At 46.2% G+C, this 22,274-nt stretch overlaps 1 protein-coding gene across 1 annotated transcript in view; it reads right to left on the reverse strand.

Moving 5' to 3' along the window:
• The window catches only part of GRID1 (glutamate ionotropic receptor delta type subunit 1), a 686,487-nt gene that overhangs the window by 259,564 nt on the left and 404,649 nt on the right, over positions 1-22,274 (reverse strand). Inside the window, exon 5 of the mRNA XM_069572268.1 lies at positions 16,253-16,306. Coding sequence (XP_069428369.1) covers positions 16,253-16,306 — 54 coding nt within the window. The remainder of the gene's footprint in view (positions 1-16,252; positions 16,307-22,274) is intronic.

Raw genomic sequence — 22,274 nt, forward strand, 5'->3', positions numbered from 1 at the left:
AAACCTCAATCTGGCAAAACAAGCTACATGTATAAAGCTGCTTGACAGGATAATTTTGTTGGTATATTGATTTTGTGTATTTGGTTTTAGTATTGTAGAAGAATCAGAAAGGATGAGAGCAATTTTTCTCCATTTTCCTTCTAACCCTGTCCCTCCCTCTCCACCACACACCTGCCCAAACAGAGGTCAGGAATACCTCATGCTCTAGGAAGTCTGTGCTCGTCTTTCTCCCAAAATATTTTCTTTGAATACAGATGAACTGAGATGACAGCTGATTGAGAAGCCCTTTGTGGCCTGGAGAATTGGGGGGCGGGGGGTTAAGTGGCCTGAGCCAGGAAGTTTCCAATAGATAAAGATGTAACGGAACAGAAGCTTGTGGCCTACTCATCCCTAATCCACGTTAGTCCCAGGGGCAGAATATGTGAGAGGAAAGGTTGGTGGCCATTTAGGAAGGGCTGGGCCCCCAGCACGGGGTCTCTCACACTCAGGAAAAATATCACCATCCCTAAGCAAGTGAATTGGAACTTCCTGAGTATCCACAGAGATCTTTCTATGATTGACCTTGACAGTATAAAATCCAGAACTCACCTGCCAGTGCGGATAGACGTAAAAGACACAAGCTTGATCCCTAGGGCGGGACTATCCCCTGGAGGAGGACACAGCCACTCACTGCAGCATGTATGCCTGGAGAACCCCACGGACAGAGGAGCCTGGCAGGCTAGAGTCCATAGCGCTGCGCAGACTCAGACATGACCGAAGTGATTTAGCAAGCTCACATGCAGGGAGGAAGCTCCTGTTAAAACGGCTGCAAATTTCTTGCAATCTCTTTAAATGGGATTTCATGGGAAGATATCACTTGTTTTGATGATAAAGCATTCAAAGCAGGGCCTGGCACACAGTAGGTACTCAGTGATGTGAGTCTCCTTGCTTCTGAGGACAAACCGCCTGGCTCACCATTTTATGCAACACCCCACAGCAAACAAGCAGAGATCGGAGGGCGGGGGGAGGTTGTTCAGAACCCAGGGGCCTTACAAGGGGGGCTCTTCAGCAATCCTTGACCAGGAGGCCCATTCTACGGCTGACCAGGAGTAACATCAGGCACGACGGTGGCAGCATCCAGGCCTCAGTCTCCCGTTGCCATGGTAACTGACAAGCCAGTCTCTAGGGCTGTAGGAAACTGCCTCACAGTTCTGATCACTGACAATTATAGGGGTTCTTCCCCTTGCTGCACAATACTCACTTTATATTCTACAACGAGCTCTAAGAGACAGGTTACTCCAGTGTGCATATCATCTGGTTTGAGACAGCAGAGAAAAAAAAAAACAAAACCCAAAGCTGAGTTTATGGGCTCTATGAGCCCTCACACACCATTTAAGACACTGCCCAAGAAGTTCTGGTGGTTGAAGTGTTCTCCTGTCTCCATTTCTGCTTTCATACCCCAGTTTTGAAAGGACTCTCCCTGGGAGCTCCACCAGGAGCTGCACACAAAGGCAGTAGCCGTGTGTGTGTGTGTGTGTGTGTGTGTGTGTGTACACACACTTGCTTTTCACTTCTCTGTGTGGTGCCTGATGATTATCCAGCCTGGCAAAGCAGGTGTAATAACAGGGTAGAAAGCACAGATAATAGGGTCTCTCTGGCACAAGCAACAAGTTCATCGGAATCCATCAGAATCCATTTGTGGCAAGAGCGATAGATGGGAATGCATAAAGGTAGAGACACTCACCTTTAGTTTTTAGACACATTTGCTGCACGTGGTAATTAAAGCTATTTTTATAACTCCCTAGGTGTCAGCACTCCCTTTTCCAATGCTTTTCCCAAGCATTCGTCTGTCAAAACTCTGCAAAACAACAGTTGTTGGGAACAATTGACTCATGTCTGAAACATGGAGTCTGATTCCACAGCAACGGTAGGGGTCTGGCTGAGCCATTTGTCTGTAGGGAGGCTGAAGCTGAGTGCCATTTGCAGAGGATCAGGAGTGGCTCCTACATCATTGCCTACCTGTAGTTCAGTGAGCTAGGGACACAATCCTACCCACAATCATACAAGCTCTCTGAGGGTGAGGAGCATCTCTCTCTGATTCTCATAAGCACCCCAAGTGCCTCACAGGTGTTGGATACACAGATGCTAAATTAATGATAGGTGGTCAAGAGTTATAGATTCAGACAGGGAAACAGGAGATAGAGCAAGAAGTTAAGGACCACTAAAGAAGCACAGCCTGAGTTCTCTGGGGCATTGAAAGAAGGAAAGGTTTTGGAAGAAATCAAGAGGTCTTGCAACATGGGGAAATGGTAATTTGATATGAGTCATAATGGATGCATAGAAGTTTGAAAAATAGAGTAAGGAGAACTCGAGTTCCAGGAAGCAAAAAGCACAGTTATAAATACTGCAATTCAAGCTCATCCAGGCAATGAATCAAGCTATGGCCCCAACCGCCTACACTCCTCGTAAAGACATGTATTCCTTGCTACCAAGTCCTTAAATATCAGTACTTCCTTGATTAAGTTCCAAAAACAAACTTGCCCTCAGAACACCAGTTGGTTGTTAATAAGAAAAGCTATCATTTAAGAGTGTCGCTGTACGACAGACCCATGATCGGTCGTTTCTCATGAGTTATCTCATTTAGTCTTCGTAAGTTTCCCATGGGGTAGTTCACCTCGGCGGCCGCCCCTGATCTCGGATATGGGATAGCTTCTAAATGCCAAAAAGCAAAACGGCTGTCTGAGGAGGCCTTACAAATAACTGTGAAAAGAAGAGAAGCGAAAAGCAAAGGAGAAAAGGAAAGATATAAGCATCTGAATGCAGAGTTCCAAAGAATAGCAAGGAGAGATAAGAAAGCCTTCCTCAGAGATCAGTGCAAAGAAATAGAGGAAAACAACAGAATGGGAAAGACTAGAGATCTCATCAAGAAAATTAGAGATACCAAGGGAACATTTCATGCAAGGATGGGCTCGATAAAGGACAGGAATGGTCTGGACCTAACAGAAGCAGAAGATATTAAGAAGAGGTGGCAAGAATACACAGAAGAACTATACAAAAAAGATCTTCACGACCCAGATAAACACGATGGTGTGATCACTCACCGAGAGCCAGACATCCTGGAACGTGCATCACTACGTACAAAGTTAGTGGAGGTGATGGAATTCCAGGACTGGGAACGGGCAGTTTTCATTCCAATCCCAAAGAAAGGCAATGCCAAAGAAGGCTCAAACTACCGCACAATTCCACTCATCTCATACACTAGTAAAAGAATGCTCAAAATTCTCCAAGCCAGGCTTCAGCAATACGTGAACCGTGAACTTCCTGATGTTCAGGCTGGTTTTAGAAAAGGCAGAGGAACCAGAGATCAAATTGCCAACATCCGCTGGATCCTCAGAAAAGCAAGAGAGTTCCAGAAAAACATCTATTTCTGCTTTATTGACTATGCCAAAGCCTTTGACTGTGTGGATCACAATAAACTGTGGAAAATTCTGAAAGAGATGGGAATACCAGACCACCTGACCTGCCTCTGGAGAAACCTATATGCAGCTCAGGAAGCAACAGTTAGAACTGGACATGGAACAACAGACTGGTTCTAAACAGGAAAAGGAGTATGTCAAGGCTGTATATTGTCACCCTGCTTATTTAACTTCTATGCAGAGAACATCATGAGAAACGCTGGGCTGGAAGAAGCACAAGCTGGAATCAAGATTGCCGAGAGAAACATCAATAACCTCAGATATGCAGATGACACCACCCCTATGGCAGAAAATGAAGAGGAGCTAAAAAGCCTCTTGATGAAAGTGAAAGAGGAGAGTGAAAAAGTTGGCTTAAAGCTCAACATTCAGAAAATGAAGATCATGGCATCTGGTCCCATCACTTCATGGGAAATAGATGGGGAAACAGTGGAAACAGTGTAAGACTTTATCTTTTGGGGCTCCAAAATCACTGCAGATGGTGATTCCAGCCATGAAATTAAAAGACGCTTACTCCTTGGAAGGAAAGTTATGACCAACCTAGATAGCATATTCAAAAGCAGAGACATTACTTTGCCAACAAAAGTCCGTCTAGTCAAGGCTATGGTTTTTCCAGTGGTCATGTATGGATGTGAGAGTTGGACTGTGAAGAAAGCTGAGTACTGAAGAATTGATGCTTTTGAACTGTGGTGTTGGAGACGACTCCTGAGAGTCCCTTGGACTGCAAGGAGGTCCAACCTGTCCATCCTAAAGGAGATCAGTCCTGGGTGTTCTTTGGAAGGACTGATGCTGAAGCTGAAACTCCAATACTTTAGCCACCTCATGTGAAGAGTTGACTCATTGGAAAAGACCCTGATGCTGGGGAGGGATTGGGGGTAGGAGGAGAAGGGGCTGACAGAGGATGGGATGGCTGGATGGCATCACCGACTCGATGGAGATGAGTTTGTGTAAACTTTGGGAGTTGGTGATGGACAGGGATGCCTGGCCTGCTGCGGTTCATGGGGTCGCAAAGAGTCGGCCATGACTGAATGACTGAACTGAACTGAACTGAAGTTTCCCATGAGATGTTTATTATAAACTATATTGAGTGGATAAGGAGAATAAAGATCCAGTAAGGAAATAAAACAATTTCCCCAGGGACTTCCCTGAAAGTCCAATGGTTTGACTCCACCTTTCATGCAGGAGGTTCGATCCCTGGTCAAGGAACTAAGATCCCACATGCCTTGGGGCCAAAACACCAAAACATAAGACAGAAGCAATATTATAACAAATTCAATAAAGACTAAAAATGGTCCATAAAAAAAATTTTTTTAATCTTTAAAAAAATTTCCCAAACTCAAAGAAGTGGTCAGCAGTAGAGTCAAATCTTATCCATGGTATTTTCCCCAAGACTGATCTAAAACAATGGTACCTTATCACTTTCTCAGTACTGAGCCCCAAAGCCACCATCTGTGTAGTTCCAAGTACTCTTCTCATGGGGCTTTAAAAAGGACTGAAGAATGATATTACATACAAATATTTCCTAACCTATCTGTAACCATAAGTGTTAACTCTCATAGATTCCTTTGGGGCTGAGAAAGGAAAATAGACATATTCTGATTGACAAAGGGAAGTACATTTCGAATAAATATGGTTTGTTATTTTCAGACACTACTCATATGACATGCATTAGTCTACCTGCGTGGGTTTTTTCAGGATTTATTCACCTTCTTCATAGGATATTTTAAAAACAAGGTGCTGATATGTAAAATAGCACAAAGGGAAGAAAGCTAATCATAAACAATAAAAAATTATAATAAGACTTTCCCCAACAAGATAATATTACCACTTCTAAATTGTTTTTAAAAAATGAAATATTGCTGGAAATCAGTCATATATTTGGCATTTAGTTAATGCTGAGTGAGGAGGGAAAAGGTGAGAGAGTCAGTGTGACCTAAGGTATGTGTTTCTTAAATTCTGAGTCACTCATCAGTTCAGTTCAGTTCAGTCGCTCAGTCGTGTCTGACTCTTTGTGACCCCGTGAATCGCAGCACACCAGGCCTCCCTGTCCATCACCAACTCCCGGAGTTCACTCAGATTCACATACATCGAGTCAGTGATGCCATCAAGCCATCTCATCCTCTGTCAGCCCCTTCTCCTCCTGCCCCCAATCCCTCCCAGCATTAAAGTCTTTTGCAGTGAGTCAACTCTTCTCATGAGGTGGCCAAAGTACTGGAGTTTCAGCTTTAGCATCATTCCTTCCAAAGAAATCCCAGGGCTGATCTCCTTCAGAATGGACTGGTTGGATCTCCTTGCAGTCCAGGGGACTCTCAGGAGTCTTCTCCAACACCACAGTTCAAAAGCATCAATTCTTTGGCACTCAGTCTTCTTCACAGTCCAACTCTCACATCCATACATGACCACTGGAAAAACCATAGCCTTGACTAGATGGAACTTAGTCGGCAAAGTAATGTCTCTGCTTTTGAATATGCTATCTAGGTTGATCATAACTTTTCTTCTAAGGAGTAAGCATCTTTTAATTTCATGGCTGCAGTCACCATCTGCAGTGATTTTGGAGCCCCCCCAAAAATAAAGTCTGACACTGTTTCCACTGTTTCCCCATCTATTTCCCATGAAGTGATGGGACCAGATGCCATGATCTTCATTTTCTGAATACCTAAGTTCAAATCCTGACTATGCCACTTACTAAGTGACATCGAAAAGTCAGTCCCTTTCTTGGAGCCTCTGATCCCTTATCTGTAAAATGGAATGATCTAAGTTGAGTATCTGAAAATTTATCCTCCAACCCTTTCCCAACATTCACCCCCAAGGTCATCACATCCTCAAGGCAGTAGCACCTGAGGTCAGTAGCACTCTCTCCCTTCTCGTTGAAATAGTTTCTTCATTAGGCTTCCAGGACTCCATGCTCTCCTAACCATATCTATACTCATATTAAATTATCTAAGCATGTGAATTAAAGCGTGAGTGAAGTGAAGTCGCTCAGTCGTGTCCAATTCTTTGCGACCCCATGGACAGTAGCCTACACCAGGCTCCTCTCTTCATGGGATTTTCTAGGCAAGAGCACTGGAGTGGGTTGCCATTACCTTCTCCAGGGAATCTCCCTGACCCAGGGATCAAACCCAGGTCTCCTGCATTGTAGACAGACGCTTTACCATCTGAGTCACCAGGGAATTAAAGCTTAGTGTCCTAATAAATAAAATAGCAATATCCAAGTAGAAACTGCCTTCAAGAAACATACTTCAAAGAAACAAGAGTGAAAAAAATATATTAGGTTAAACCCCCTCTTCCAACAACACAAGAGAAGACTCTACACACGGACATCACCAGATGGTCAGCACCGAAATCAGATTGATTATACTCTTTGCAGCCAAAGATGGAGAAGCTCTATACAGTCACCAAAAACAAGACTGGGAGCTGACTGTGGCTCAGATTATGAACTCCTTATTGCCAAATTCAGACTGAAATTGAAGACATTAGGGAAAACCACTAGACCATTCAGGCATGACATAAATCAAATCCCTTATGATTATACAGTGGAAGTGAGAAATAGATTTAAGGAACTAGATCTGATACACACAGTACCTGATGAACTATGGTTGGAGGTTCATGACATTGTACAGGAGACAGGTATCAAGACCATCCCCATGGAAAAGAAATGCAAAAAAGCAAAATGGCTGCCTGAGGAGGCCTTACAAATAGCTGTGAAAAGAAGAGAAGCGAAAAGCAAAGGGGAAAAGGAAAGATATTCCCATTTGAATGCAGAGTTCCAAAGAATAGCAAGGAAAGATAAGAAAACCTTCCTCAGCAATCAATGCAAAGAAATAGAGGAAAACAACAGAATGGGAAAGACTAGAGATCTCTTCAAGAAAACCAGAGATACCAAGGGAACATTTCATGCAAAGATGGGTTTGATAAAGGACAGAAATGGTATGGACCTAACAGAAGCAGAAGATATTAAGAAGAGGTGGCAAGAATACACAGAAGAACTGTACAAAAAAGATCTTCATGACCCAGATAATCACGATGGTGTGATCCTTCACCTAGAGCCAGACATTCTGGAATGTGAAGTCAAGTGGGCCTTAGGAAGCATCACTACGAACAAAGCTAGTGGAGGTGATGGAATTCCAGCTGAGCTATTTCAAATCCTGAAAGATGATGCTGTGAAAGTGCTGCACTCAATATGTCAGCAAATTTGGAAAACTCAGCAGTGGCCACAGGACTAGAATAGGCCTCCCTGTCCATTACCAATTCCCAGAGTTTACTCAGACTCATGTCCATCAAGTTGGTGATACCATTCAGCCATCTCATCCTCTGTTGTCCCCTTCTCCTCCTGCCCCTAATCCCTCCCAGCATCAGTCTTTTCCAATGAGTCAACTCTTTGCATGAGATGGCCAAAGTATTAGAGTTTCAGCCTCAGCATCAGTCTTTCCAGTGAACACCCAGGACTGATCTCCTTTAGGATGGACAGGTTGGACCTCCTTGCAGTCCAAAGGACTCTCAAGAGTCTTCTCCAACACCACAGTTCAAAAGCATCAATTCTTCAGTACTCAGCTTTCTTCACAGTCCAACTCTCACATCCATAAATGACCACTGGAAAAACTATAGCCTTGACTAGACAGACCTTTGTCGGCCAAGTAATGTCTCTGCTTTTGAATATACTGTCTAGGTTAGTCATAACTTTCCTTCCAAGGAGTATGCATCTTTTAATGTCATGGCTGCAATCACCATCTGCAGTGATTTTGGAGCCCCAAAAGATAAGGTCTGACACTTTTTCCACTGTTTCCCCATCTATTTCCCATGAAGTGATGGGACCAGATGCCATGATCTTCGTTTTCTGAATGTTGAGCTTTAAGCCAACTTTTTCACTCTCCTCTTTCACTTTCATCAAGAGGCTTTTGAGTTTCTCTTCATTTTCTGCCATAAGGGTGGTGTCATCTGCATATCTGAGGTGATTGATATTTCTCCTGGCAATCTTGATTCCAGCTTGTGCTTCTTCCAGCCCAGCATTTCTCATGATGTACTCTGCATATCAGTTAAATAGGCAGGGTGACAATATACAGCCTTGATGTACTCCTTTTCCTATTTAGAACCAGTCTGTTGTTCCATGTCCAGTTCTAACTGTTGCTTCAGTAATATCAGATAGAGTATATTTCAGAGCAAAGGGTATTTCTGGGCAGGGGGATAAGAAAAGTCTTGCCATAATGATAACAGATCAATTAATCAACAGAACATAAAAATGCTAAACATTTATCCCTCTTGTAACAAAGCTTCAAAATATATTAAGCAATAACTGATATACTCCAAGGAGAAATAGGCAAACTCAGAATTAAAGCTGACTATTTTGATCCCCTCTCTTAATAATTGATAGAACAAGTAGAGAAAATATAATCCAGGATACAGAAGACATAAACAACACTATCAGCAGAACTGACCTAACTGACATTTATAGAACATTCCTCACAACAACAACAGATTATACCTCCTTTTCAAGTGTACATAAAACATTTACCAGAAAAGACAACCTATTGCACTATCAAATAAGTCTCAATAAACTTAAAAGGATTCAAGTAATATCCAAGTAATTCAACTATGGTCTCTGACCACATGGAACTCATTAAAAATCAATAAGATAAAGATCTCTTATTTAGAAATTAAGTAAAACATTTCTAAACAACTCATGGGTCAAAGAAGAAATCAAAAGGTAATATAGAAAGTATTTTGAACTGAATAACAATGAAAATTTTGGAGATGCCATTAAATCACTTAAAGGAAGTTTAAAGTAGTAAGGAAAAATAAAGTTCTCAAATCAATGATTTCAGCTTTCCCCCTAAGGAAGCTATAGATATAGGTGGCAAATAAATACCCAAAAAGATTCTCAAGACCATTAGTCATCCGCAAAATGAAAATTACAACCATAGTGAGGCACCATTACAAACCACTACAATGACTGATAGCAAACGCTCTGATTAAATCAGGTATTGAAGATCTGAAACAACTGGGATTCTCACACAACCTGAAAGTTTCTTAAAGAGTTCCAAGCACTGTAATTTCACTTAGAAATATGTACCCTCCCCCTAAAATGAAAGCCTGTGTTCATACAAATACTTGTACATGAATGTTAACAGCAGCCTTATTTGAAATCACCAAAAATCTCAGATGACCCAAATGTCCATCAAGAATAAACATATATTCAAGTTGTGGTATAGTTATGCAACTGAACATGCCTCATCAATACAAGGAAAGAACTATTACTGTATACTGCAATAAGGGTGACTCTCAAAAGAATTATCTGGAGGGAAACAGCCTTAGAAAAACAGAAGAAGAAGAGAGTACATACTGTATGATTCCACTTATAGAAAATGCTAGAAAATACAAATAATCTGTAACGTTTACCTACAGTTAATCTCTAGAAAATAGGAACAATCCACCTGAAAATACAAACAGACTACCTGAAGAGCGGGCTTCCCTGGTGGCTCAGCTGTAAAGAATCTGCCTGCCAAGGCAGGAGATGTGGGTTCGATCCCTGGGTCAGGAAGATCCCCTGGAGCATGAAATGGCAACCCACCCAGTAATCTTGCCTGGAGAACCCCATAGACAGATAAGCCTGGCAGGATACAGTCCATGAGGTCACAAAAGAGTTGGACACAGCTTAGCGACTAAACGACAAGGATAACTGCCTGCGGAGTAGGGAAGATAGGACAGGGGTGGGGACTCCAGGGGCACAAGGGCACCGTTGGGTGATATATCTGTCCACCACCTTCATGACGGTCACAGTTCCACAGGGGCACACATACATCAACAAAAACTGTACACACACGTGTGTGTTTATTGTATGTGATTAAACCTAAATAAAATGGTTGATTTCTAAGTAAAAAAAAAAATAGGTTTAAAAAATGATGCTCGAAAACAGTGCCTGGCTCCATCTAATGTCTGACAAATGGCAGCTCCTAGTCTTGGTTCTGGGCTCTCAGTGGGGCTACAAAGTTGGCTAGGATGTGATCCTTGTGCTCAAGGACTCCTCGGTGGGGCTGGGGAGAGAAACAAGAGAATCGATTACAATAAACATAATTGTTTTAGAGTGTTGCTAAATGAAATTTTCAGATGGTAAATGTTACAGGGACTTAATATTCGAACAGAGTTAGAATCTTCAAAGTGAAAGGAAGAAAAAAATTAAATCTCTTCCCTCCCTCTCTTCCTGTGTGTCCCGAATAGAGATTTCTTAAAGCTATTTCATTCACCATGCATATCATGGTCTTTTATTCTTGCTTTCTTCAATTAGTATATTAGCATTTCTCTCCCCTGCATTATGCATGTGTAGCCTAATCCCATTTTCACTGGCTTTAACTCAGTGTGTGTTTGGGGGCAGGAATGGTTTAAAAGTCTGGAATGATGTTCGCAGGACTGTTGACAGGAGTCTCCTCTGGCGCGAGCCAAGTCTGTACTCAGAGGGTCCTTGTGGAATATTTGTTGGTGACAAACCAGTGGAGATGCCAAGGTGAGGGCTGGAGCCTCAGGGGCAATAGCAGGAGAACAGTCTGGGCAGAGGGGTTTGAAGAGGTTCACACACTGGGATGACCTTCTGCTCGGGGTGACAGGGATATCTCATGATACAGGCAGAGCAGCTCTAGATGATAAGAAATGGCAGGAGTTGAGACCAGAGAGGGCTCTGAAGTCAGTTCACAAACAGCCTCATAGACCACGTGAAAGAATCTGAACTCCATCCTATGGGCCCTGACACCCCACCACCTGCCGAAGACCTATTCCAGCAGAGACGTGAGCAGATGTTGAGAGAAAAAGCACATGCGTGTGTCTGAAACACAAATACACGTAGCAGCCGGGGTGCACCAGCTCATCCTCAGAAAGCACAGTATGCATTAGAGAGGATGGTGCCTGCAGGAGAAGCCTGTTTTTTGCTGTTTAACTCTAACTTACCAGCCTACTTTGATCATGGAATCCTTTTCCCGCAAAACACCTACGAATTAACAGAAGACAGGTTCCCTGGGGCATAGTGTAGAGACTGGCCAGTGCTTCCTCTGTCCTCCTCCCTGGCTGCTCCATCACCCGCTGATGGCCTGGTCAAGAATGGAGAATGCAAGCCTAGGAAAGGGAGGTGCAGCGGAGCCTGGGATGCTAACAGCCATAGCTCGTAAAGCAGGATCACAGCTTTCTGAGTTCATGAAGGACTGGGAGGTCACAAATGTCTCTTCCTCTCCATGAAGGCAATTTAAAAAGCAGAGTCAAGGTGAGGAAGCAAGAGGCAGATATGGCAGCAGGAGGCTTAAGCCAGCACCTCCTCTGCATGTGAACCCCCCATGCTGGGGACTCCAGGGAGCCTGACAGAAAGGAGGTGCAGCCCTCACTCATAGGCTGTTCCAGAAGCCAGATGTGTGTATCAAGTCCCCAGCACAACTAGCTGGGGTGAGGAGTACAGGACGGCAGAAGGGTGAATAAATCCAGGGAGATCTTTTGGCAGAGGCAATGCTTAGCAAACTCCTGCAGAAAAGGTAAATCCTTGACAGTCAGAGGTGGTCATTCCAGGCCTAAAAGAAAATCCTAGCAAAGGTCCAAAACCAAGAGAGAAAAATAAATAGAGGAAACAACAAGTCAGCCACTGCTTGTAGGGATAAACCACGGGAGTGCAGGCAGAGGGCGAGAAGTAAGAAAAGGATGGAGAGGTGGTATGGGGTCATCCTAGAATGAGTTCTGAGGCAGGGGGCAGGATGCAGGCTTTTCCACTGGCTAGGGAACCAACCAGGAGGTTGGAGACACTGGTCCCTGGGACTGGAGCACTGGGTGAGAAACAGGTGAGGGGAGGGTGATGAATTCAGAGAGATGCAGTGAGCTGGAGGTGATCACGAGGCTTGCGAGCAGCTGAGTCCAGAAGGCATCGGGATCCCTGGGTCTGGAGCTCAGAGGAAAAAGATATGGGATGTGGGGGTCATGGAAATAGGCTAGTGATGGGGCAGGGCCTTCTGGCTCTGCCTCCTCCCTCCTTGGAACCTACCTCCCCCTGGGCACCTGCTGAACCACAGAACAGAGCCCACCCAGACCATCAGTTGATGACAAAACCTAAGCACAAGGGTTGTGTACCTGCTTCTGCATTTCTTGAACCATTTGCATAAAAGTTGGCTTTGTTCCCATGTCTGGAGGAACTCCTCTGACAGTGAGAGCTGTCCAGTAACAAAGGGAGTGCTTCAAGTCCCCTTCACAGATGGTTTTGGAAGAGGCTGGAAAAAGACATTCCATGAAAGAATTTCCTCCACAAGGTTCTCAAGAGGCCAGACAATGAGGCACATGTGTCCTGCCTGGACGCAGGATGTCACAGGAGAGCATTCTCCTCTGCCCCCTGGTCTGCATCCAGACCCTGCCTAGCACTGAGGACAGGGACACCTGCGCATCACTAAGCCAGAGCCACATGGAGAGGAAGCTCTCCAGATCAGCTGACACAGAGGTTCTGGGAGCCAAAGTCAAGTCTGATGGGTCCTAAACTGGTAGCTTCTGATGAATGACACAGAGCAGTTCCCTCCATCCCTGGGTTTCCCATCTTAATTGTTTGCCTTTGTCTTTTCTTGGAGGCTGACTGGGAAGTACTCTTCAAAGCAACTTGCTGTACCCTAAGCTATGTACACTGACTTGCTTTCAACCAAACCCTTTTGAGAATCTCCTCTTTATACAGGGTATTGGGGATTCAGTGGGGACCTGGATCCTGTCCGTGTCCCCAGGGAACTTACAACCTAGCGGCCACCTTGACTAATGTTCAAATTTGCTATTCACACTTCTTTTGAATCCTCCACCCCCCTCCAAGTTAATGTGTAACTTAATCAAGTGAAAAAAATACAGTTTACGCCCCAAAGCACACCTGCTTGCCAGCATCCTTTCCCTCAGTAGAGCCCAAGGATCTGTAGAAACTGTCAGCGAGGCTCACACACTCACAGCCTTTCTCCGCATCCAATTACCCCTTCTCCAAATAAAACAGACCTGTAATATGCAACACCAATACTCACCAGTGAGGGTGCAGGCAATATTAAGAAAACCACCGCATGAAGAAAACAAACAGAAATACGTGCCCTGGAGTGTTGATCTTGAATCCAGGAAAACATATTAAGAAAGTCAAATACAGAAAGAAACACTGAAGGACAGAGCCGTGAGGAAAGAGGGAAGCAGCGGCTGGAGCTGGAGGATCACCATGGAGGCCACCTTGGGGAAAGATGTGGTAGGAAGAGACTCTGACCTGAGCTTGTCTGATGGACTGACCTTCCTCCAGAGAAGTCGTGAGCAGTTCAGGAAGCAAGAGATGGAGCCCCAGTGCAGAAGCTAGGTTCTGGAGATCATGGAGGAGCTGCTAAATACATGCCCCTGATTCTTTTCCTCCCATTTTATTTTTTCCAAGCCATCACATATGCTAAAAGGAGAAGCAACTGGGAAACTATTGGTCTGTGGGTCTGTATTTGGATAGAGCCTGGAATGCTGTAACCATCCTAAGAATAATAGGACTTGTTTCCAATGGGGCCATGCTGTACTAGGAAAGAGCAGATCTGAATATGGCTTGGATAAGTTGACTTGTGATTTAGAAAACTTCTCAGTCTTTAACCAGAGGCCACACTGGGGTCTAAGAGTCAAAGCTTTACAAAAGGACCCACCATCAGATCTCAGACTTCAAGAATGTCCCTGAGTGGACACCAAGGCCAGCACAAGGGCATCCCCATCAGTATGCATACCAGAGCCCTACTGATTGGTCTTACGGAATCAGACCCTGACCATAGGTTAAGGATCATTGCCAGGGCTACCTGCAGGATGGTGTCATTTGGTGTGAAGGTCTCTGGAGGCAACAGTCTTCATTCAAAATCCCCAAAGCACCTTTCAATAGCTGTATGACCTTGAGCAAGTAATTCAACCTCTCGAGCCTCCCTTTTCCCATCTGTAAAATGGGGATGCTAATAACTACCATACAGGGTTGTGAATGAGGGCTAAGGAAGGTAACAAACACAAAATGCCCTGACAAGTACTTGACCTCCCCATAGAAAAGGAAACTCAGGAAGTGGGAGGGGTCACTTCCAGAGGACATTTATCCCAGGGACAGACACATGATTTGTCTCTGAGTTCACAGTGTGATGTGCTGCTGACTGGGGTGGAGCTCAGCAATCCTCTTGGATGAGGCTGTTCCAGTGTGGCCCTGACAGGTGTGCCCATACCCGACACCTCCCAGTAGCATTTCCCACCGCCCAGCAATACCCTGGGGACACTTCACGCTGGTTAGTGTTAACCCCAGCCCTGGAAAGAGGGTGGGAGGGACAGACAAGAGAGTCCTTGGAGTGGGTCAGAATTCAGGGGAGGAAAAAGGAAATAAGTTAGAAATGTAAAAACACAGTACTTTTTGAAGACTGACAATATAGAAACCCTGGCTATTTGATTTGAAGGAGCACTCCCCAAAATAAAGCCAGCATCTGACATCTGCCTTACGGGGCACATGCAATGCCTCCGTCTCCAGAAACAAAAGAAACCTATAGAGAAGCCGGCAAAGCCCAGAGGATCAAAGCCTCCCCAGCACCAAAAAGGACTCCGGCAGGCTCTGAAGAAAGCAGCCGTCATGTCCCTTCTCCTAATTACCAGCACAACCATCTGCAACCCCAGAGAAATGGACCTTGCAGGTCTCCAATTGGCCTGTGTAGACACGAAGTTAACAAGGTATGAATTTATGGACAAAAACCATGAAAAGTGGGCCTCGCAAGCAGTTACTATCTGATACTACCTGCAAAATAAGAAAATAAGCCACCCCAAACTCTTTCCGCCATGGTAGCACCGAGCTAATGAAGAAGCACACATCGTAAAAGCATAAATTACCTGCACAATAAACCTGCATCTTCTAGAGTGTTGCCATTAGAAATCAATCAGTTAATTTAGGAGCAACGGAAGGCCACGGGCTGATGAAAGCCCGTGCCAGGAAGCACTTTCAAGAGTCAGCTATATTAATAGCTGGCAGGGGTCATATGCACTGTCCCAGAGGGTGCTTCCTGAATGGATGTGCAGGCAGAGGGGGCTTTTCAGGGAAGCTAGGGCATGTTGCTACAGGCCCCTCCCATGTAATGTCTGCGGCATGAGCAGGCCAGGGCGAGTCAGGGTGTAAGCGGTGGAAAGCGGACCACACCACCATGAAACCTCGATGTCCCCATTCCTCCCAGGGCCCAGTCCAGTGGGAAGGTCACCTGGGAGAGAGATTTACCATTTACTCCCTTTAACAGGTTACACTGACCCACTACCTGAGCTGCACAGGGGGGTGTGTACACACACGCACACACCTATACAGATACACACATACACACACTGACGTGCATGCATTAATGCACACACATCCATACACACTCTCACAAATATGCACAGTTACACACTCACACCCATGCACTCGTACATACACACAGTCACATAACAAGCATACACCTCAGGCTCCTACAAGAGGCGCAGCCTCTGGCCCATTCTGCCTTCCTTTGCACATCCCCTCTGCATCCCCTTTTCTGGCCAGCCTCATCTCTCCAGTCTCTGACCCCTGGCAGGTGGCCTCCCCTCACCCAGCACATCTAGTGCCTGACGCCACTTCCTCCCGGACTCAAATCTGCACTGTTTTCCTGGCTCCCGCCTGTTCAAGGTGAGCAGCTTGGCATGCCCCGTCCAACTCTCTCCCCTGCTGTCTCGCTCAGTGAAGCCCTGGACTCCACTCTAGCACCCCAAGTACAGGTCACTCTGTACTTTCCCGAGTGGCAGGAGCTCAATGTAAGCCACGCCCTTCAGCATTCTGGAGCTCTTACCTCATTCACAAAGACCCAGTGGCTGTCCTTGGAAGCCAGGTTGGTCTCCACAGCCTGTAGAGAAAAAGAAATTTAAGAAAAAAATATGAACAGAAGCAAGCCAGAAGCTGGCAGACACACAGGATGACTGCTGAGATGGAGTTTGATAAACATTGTTCTTGGAGAATTTTTCCCTCACAAAACACGCTATCCCCCTGGGGCAGCTCTGGCTGCCTTAGCTACGAGATGCATCATTTGAACATGGACATCTGATTTCCTGCTGTTCTTTGGAATTCACATCCACCGGCCCGGAGCAAGGTTAGAAGCTCCAGCTCCTGTAGGCATCACAGGGCCACGGGCGGGGACATCCCTCCCTTTCTCATGTCAGAGATTGCCTGCAAACACTTTTCTAGAGGGTTACTGGGGTGGGGGATGTCTCATCATTGTCCAAGGCTAGAGACTCAGGAATCTGGAACAAGTGATTTACAGCTGCTTGGCCAGCCAAGCTAAACAATACCCAGGAAGATGGCAGCTCACAGCCAGGGCTCTGAGCTGCCTTCAGCTCTAAAGAACCCATCAGGGACCCTAGAACTGACTCTTCTTTTGCTCCTGAGCAGTGACCCCCACCCCCCACCATTCTCTATTCGAGCATTTTGTTCTGTTTCTTTATAGCACTTGCCGGGTCTGCACTTGACTAGTTTTCAGCTTATTTATTTCTTATTGTCTATCTCCTTTAACCAGCTGGGGTCTCCATGAGGTCAGGGCCACACCTGTGGCCATGATATTTGCATCTCAAAACCTTCCACTATAACCAGCACATCCTCAATGTTCAGTATATAAAGAATACTGTTGCGGAACATATGAATGAAGGATAGGAGAGCTCGGCAGATGGGACCCAGTTACTTATTTTACTTCTCATGTGTTTTCAGGAGTGCTCTTTCCCTTTTTAGACTGGAAATCCAACTACTTTAGCACATTAAAAAATGGGGCAGGTGTACGGGATAATTTTGAACATTTAAAAATTTCTGTAGTTTTCCAAATAAAAAGACTAAGTGTATGTAGATTGACAAAAGAGGAGGAATTAATAAGTTTTCCGGCTTGTCCTGTAAGAATACTCACAGTTAACACATGCCAAGTATTGCTGAGTGCCAGGCAATATGCCAGGCCTTCTATGAACCTGGGAGAGAGTTCAGATCATAGTTCTCTTTTATTTTTTTTTATATTTTTATAATGTAATTTTATTACTCTTTATTTGGAAAGATACAGAAAAAAAGCAAATCTTCAAAATTATCCCATAAACCTACCACATTTTTTAATGTGTTAAAGTAGTGAGAACTCCCCATGTATCCCTCCAAATTCGTCCCCCAGAGACTATTCCAAATGGCCCCTTCCAGAACTTCTTAGTCACGTCTGCATGTGTCTTCATACATTCTTCAAACTGATGTTCTTAGCAAAATGGGGTCATGAAACACACATCAGTTTTCAACTATCATTTTTGACTTATCAGTGTATGAAGAATATCTTTTCCTCATCAGTATACAGAGGTTTGATTTGCTCTTCTTAACAGGTGAGGCATAAAGGGGTAAGGAGCCTGCAGGCTCCAGTGACCCAGCATATATATGGCACTGCCATTGTACAGGGCCTCAGTGAGAACCACACTTCTGCAAGGAATGAACATGTTTGCTGGTCAACACAATAAGTACGTGGAAATAGGGCCTGTGGGGTGCCTAGGCCAGCTCTAGCATCCCAATCCTTTGGACACTAAGGGTGGTCATTGGTGAAGGACACAGACGCTCCTTCTCCCACCTATGAATGAAAAGGTGCCATCCCCTGTGAAGACAAGTGGGGATAAGAGTCCAGACTGGACTGGAGGGGATGGCCTCCACCAGCTGGCATTTACCACTCTGGTCTCTGTTTGTTCATCTGTAAAAACGTACACAACACTTGCTTCCTCTTGTCTGACTATATAGGGAAGATATTTCGGTCTCAAGAAGCAGCAAACATACAGAGTCGTGTCCAGGGAAGTCCCAGCCCTTCCCAGGAAGCAGCAATGGGAAGTGTGCACCCCCATCCTCTGTGAGTTCCATCCTCACCTCTCGACTCATCTACATTCTTAGATCCTGAGAGTCTTCTCTGGCCGCAGGAGTCCTTCCCTTAAGAGACAGGCGCCCATGAAAAGCTTTCTTCCTCAGGATGCAAGACTTATGTCTAAGAATACCTTGGCCGCTCCCTCCCAGCCAGAGGCAGAAGGTGCCAAGCACTCTGTCTCCTGCACTTGTACGAAGGAAGCTCTGAGAGAGGCCGTGCCCTATGCCTGGGTCCCTAGTGGGGCCATGAACTGAAGACTCCTTTCTCGACATTCTACAAATTCCATAAATGATACTGCAAAGAACTCACAGGGACTTCGGAGTCAGCAGCTCTCTGGGGAACCCTTAGACCCTCAGGCAGGGTGGAGAAGGGAGGGCCCCCCGGTCTATAGCTTCCTTCCTCCCAATACACAGACTGTCAAGAATGTCTTCAGAAGCTCAGAGGCCCAGGAGGAGGTGGGAGGGAAATGTGAGACAGGCGATCTGAAGTCACTGCAGCACATAGCCAGGCTGTGACTTGCCTCCATTCCTGATACCTCAGCATTTCCTTAATGCTCACGTGGAGGACAACCAGTAACATGCTCATCAAATCTGCACATGATACAGAGCCGGGGGGTGTCAAGACATCTGAGAAAGCTGAAACACTGAGTCAAATCTAAAGAGAGTTGAACAAGGCTGAACTCAAAGCCCTACACTTACTTTCCAGGAGCAGAAGGGCACATGGGGAGATGAGACTTGAAAGTGAAGACCCATGAAAAGGCAGGGGCTAGAAGGTCTGTGCTGCCCTTGGGGAGCTGACTAGTGGGTCAGTCTGCTTGATAGAGGGCACTGCAGACTGGAAGCGGTCACAGAATTGGACAGTATAAACTGATGGCCAGTTACAGTCACCAGGGATAGTCCAGGAATGCAGAGAGGCTGGAATTGATCCTTACAGCCTCTGAGAGCTGATTCAGGACCAAGGTCTCCAGTGCTCGGGTAAGGAGATAACAACTCAATATAAGAGAGAACTTTCTGCCACCCCGGGAGGAGCAAGGCCTCATTGAAGAAATGCTTGAATGGAAGGCAGATAGTTGGACCATGAATGGTATGTGAATATCAGCATGGAGCTTGACCATGGGTGAGGGGTAACACCCCATCATCACTGGCATTCTGCAGCCATGAATCTCAGTCTGGCTACATGTAAGAACCTCCTAGGGAGCTTTGCAAAATGCAGACCCTGGGGCCCTACTCCTTGGAATCCTCATTCACTGGGAATGGTCATGTGCCTAAGATGCTGTGTTCTTTCAGAGCTCTGAGCCCTGAATCTTCGCCTCCAGAGCTGGGAGCTCTCTAGTCCCGAATGTGCCGTTTTGTGAATATGAAGGTGTAGGTGTATCTTTACGGGTGAGAGGTCCTCCACTGTCCCTGCAGGAGCCAGCAGTGCAGAGGACCTAACTCAGCGGCCAGGACCTCCCACGCTCATCCCTGCTGCAGCAGGTGAGAGCCCCGGCTACATGCAGGCATCTTCCCACCAGGTCTCAGACTCGTGTGTGGAAGATAATGACGGAGAGAATTGATCAGAAACCCCACAGGACAACTGGCCAACTTTCTTGTCCTACTTTCCCTCACCAATTAGCAATTAGCTAATTTGTTAAGCCTCTTTTCCCCACATGGAGATAAATAGCACTTGGCTGCAGCCTTTTCCAGAGGGTGCAACTCACACAGAAGCTGAGATGGCTGGTGAGAAGGAGATGCAATTGCAGATTTAGCAAGAACACCCTCCCCTCCCCGATGACTGGAGACCTGCTGCCAGCTCCCTGGGCAGAACCCTAAATGCTCCAAGCCCAGCGGATGGCGTCCCCTTCTAAGTATGTTTCCCTCTCTTCTCCAGCCACAAGTGAGGCAGGTGGAGGCCCCCGAGATCTCCCTTTTATCTCAGAGCCAGCAAGGTAAGGACAAGGCAGGCAGGCAGAGCATGGTCAAACCCCAGGTCTGCCTCTACTTAGCTGAGTGCTCCTGGGTTAGCTACTCCACCTCTCTGAGCAGCAGCCCCATGCCTGCAGGGTGTTGAGATGCCAGCAGTACAATCGATGCTGTGCCCTGGGGCCCCTCAAATCCCATTAGGAATTCTGAGCACACTGGCTCTCCAAGTGCATCCATTGCCAATGGCAGACACTGACCAACTGGCGGAACTCTCCTTGGCACTTGTGGAAATGTGCACTCTCACTAAGGACTAGGGATGCCACGTATCCAACCCCAGCTGCCCCGTTCCACTACGGGGACTGTTTGGAGTGTAAGCTCAACTGTTTCCCGGTTCCTTCTGCAGGACCCGCCCACACGGCCTCACTGCTGGCTGCCGCTACTTTCATGATCCACGTTCCCACTCCCTTGCTGGGCTCTTCTTAATTCCCCTGGGGAACTTCTTAATAAATCATCAGCACACAAACTCTCACATCAAAGTTGGCTTCTGGGAACCCAACCCGAGACAAGCACCTCCCATCTTACAAATATTGTGAGAATTAAATGAAATTAAGTTGAAGCTTCCGTCCCAGAAAGAAGCTCACTATGGGTCATCAGTGAACATGAAGACCCTCCCCATTCCTTTCACTCACATCTCTTGCCCGGTTGTCACTTGGTGGTCTTTTTTGAAGACATAGAAATCTCTATACATTTCTACGCATGCAGTAATTACTCATGTGTTCCTTCCTTTTCATTCAGTAGACAGCATTAGCCACATAGAGCAGCTGTTCCAGCTCTCCTGGTTACTGGTGAGAGCCAGGAGTCTCATCCCATGACATCACAGAGCCCAAAGTGGCCTGAAGACCGATAATAAACACACCACGCAAGTGTGGTGAGCACTCCTCCTCCCTGAGCTCATAGGCCCTTCAAAGCAGCACAAAGTGGGTTTCTGCTGTTGTCACCTCAGCCACGCTACAGGTTTACTGCTGGAAAACACTGCTGGCATCTGCAGAGGAGTGTTGGGCAGCTAGATAAGTAAAGGGTGGCCCCTTCTTTCCACGAGCAGGGCAGGGAGCAGACCTGACCTTCTGCTCTGGGTGGGTTCCTGGTCGCTGGCCCACTGCAAGTAGGCCACGCTTCTCTCCTGCAGCGGGGCACTGACACTCCTCACTAGAGCATGCAGTAGCAGGAGATAGAGTCCTCAGCAATTGCAGCAGCTCTGCACAGACGTGTGGGCCCCAGAATCTAGGTCTCAGTGAACCCAAGGGCTGCTTGTAGTAACAGCAAAGGAGCCCTGGTTAGGTCATTGCTATGAGTCCCTAAAAGGCCATGCCTGACCATCAGAGCCCAAAGACCTGGCTCCTGGGTTCCCTCAATAGACTGGCAAGCAGAGAGCTTTAGAAGAGGAATTGAGGAGGTGGAAACTTGTAAAGAATCATGCTGACTCCTGCTTTAACCCCTTGTGAAGAGGAGACCCAAGATGCTTAGGTGGCATGTAGCCCAGGCCAGGGCTGGGACGGTGGACATAAGCAGCCATGGGAAGGAGCATCGCACACAGAAGCTGAACTAGACACCTGCCCTGGTTCTGATAAGCACACTGTCATAGGCTGACCCCACTTAAAGGAAGCGGAAAGCCGCTGTTCTTCCCACACCTGAGGAAGGGAATGAGTCTTCTCGTCTGTAAGCAGCAGCCCCTGTCCGAACCTCAGGGAGCCTTTTTCCATGGCCAGCAGCATCTGCAGAGCTGGGGTGTGAGTGACGTGGGACACGCCATCCTACAGACCTACCAGGGGACATTTAGATTCTGTCCTGGCCACCCAGCTACTTTGATCCCACAGTTCCCATAAAGAACTGGATGCAGACCAAACCCCAGCTCCTGGTTCCCAAATGCTCTGGACAGAAAGCACAGCCAAGAATGGGATGTGTGGGGCTGCTTGCCTGGAAGAGGGTGAAGAGGCCCCCCTACCCACACAGAGGTAAGAATCAGTGCTAATATACCAATGCCTGGAAGGAAGCAG

The sequence above is a fragment of the Ovis canadensis genome, chromosome 25 (genome assembly GCF_042477335.2).
Source record: "Ovis canadensis isolate MfBH-ARS-UI-01 breed Bighorn chromosome 25, ARS-UI_OviCan_v2, whole genome shotgun sequence".
Lineage (NCBI taxonomy): Eukaryota > Metazoa > Chordata > Mammalia > Artiodactyla > Bovidae > Ovis > Ovis canadensis.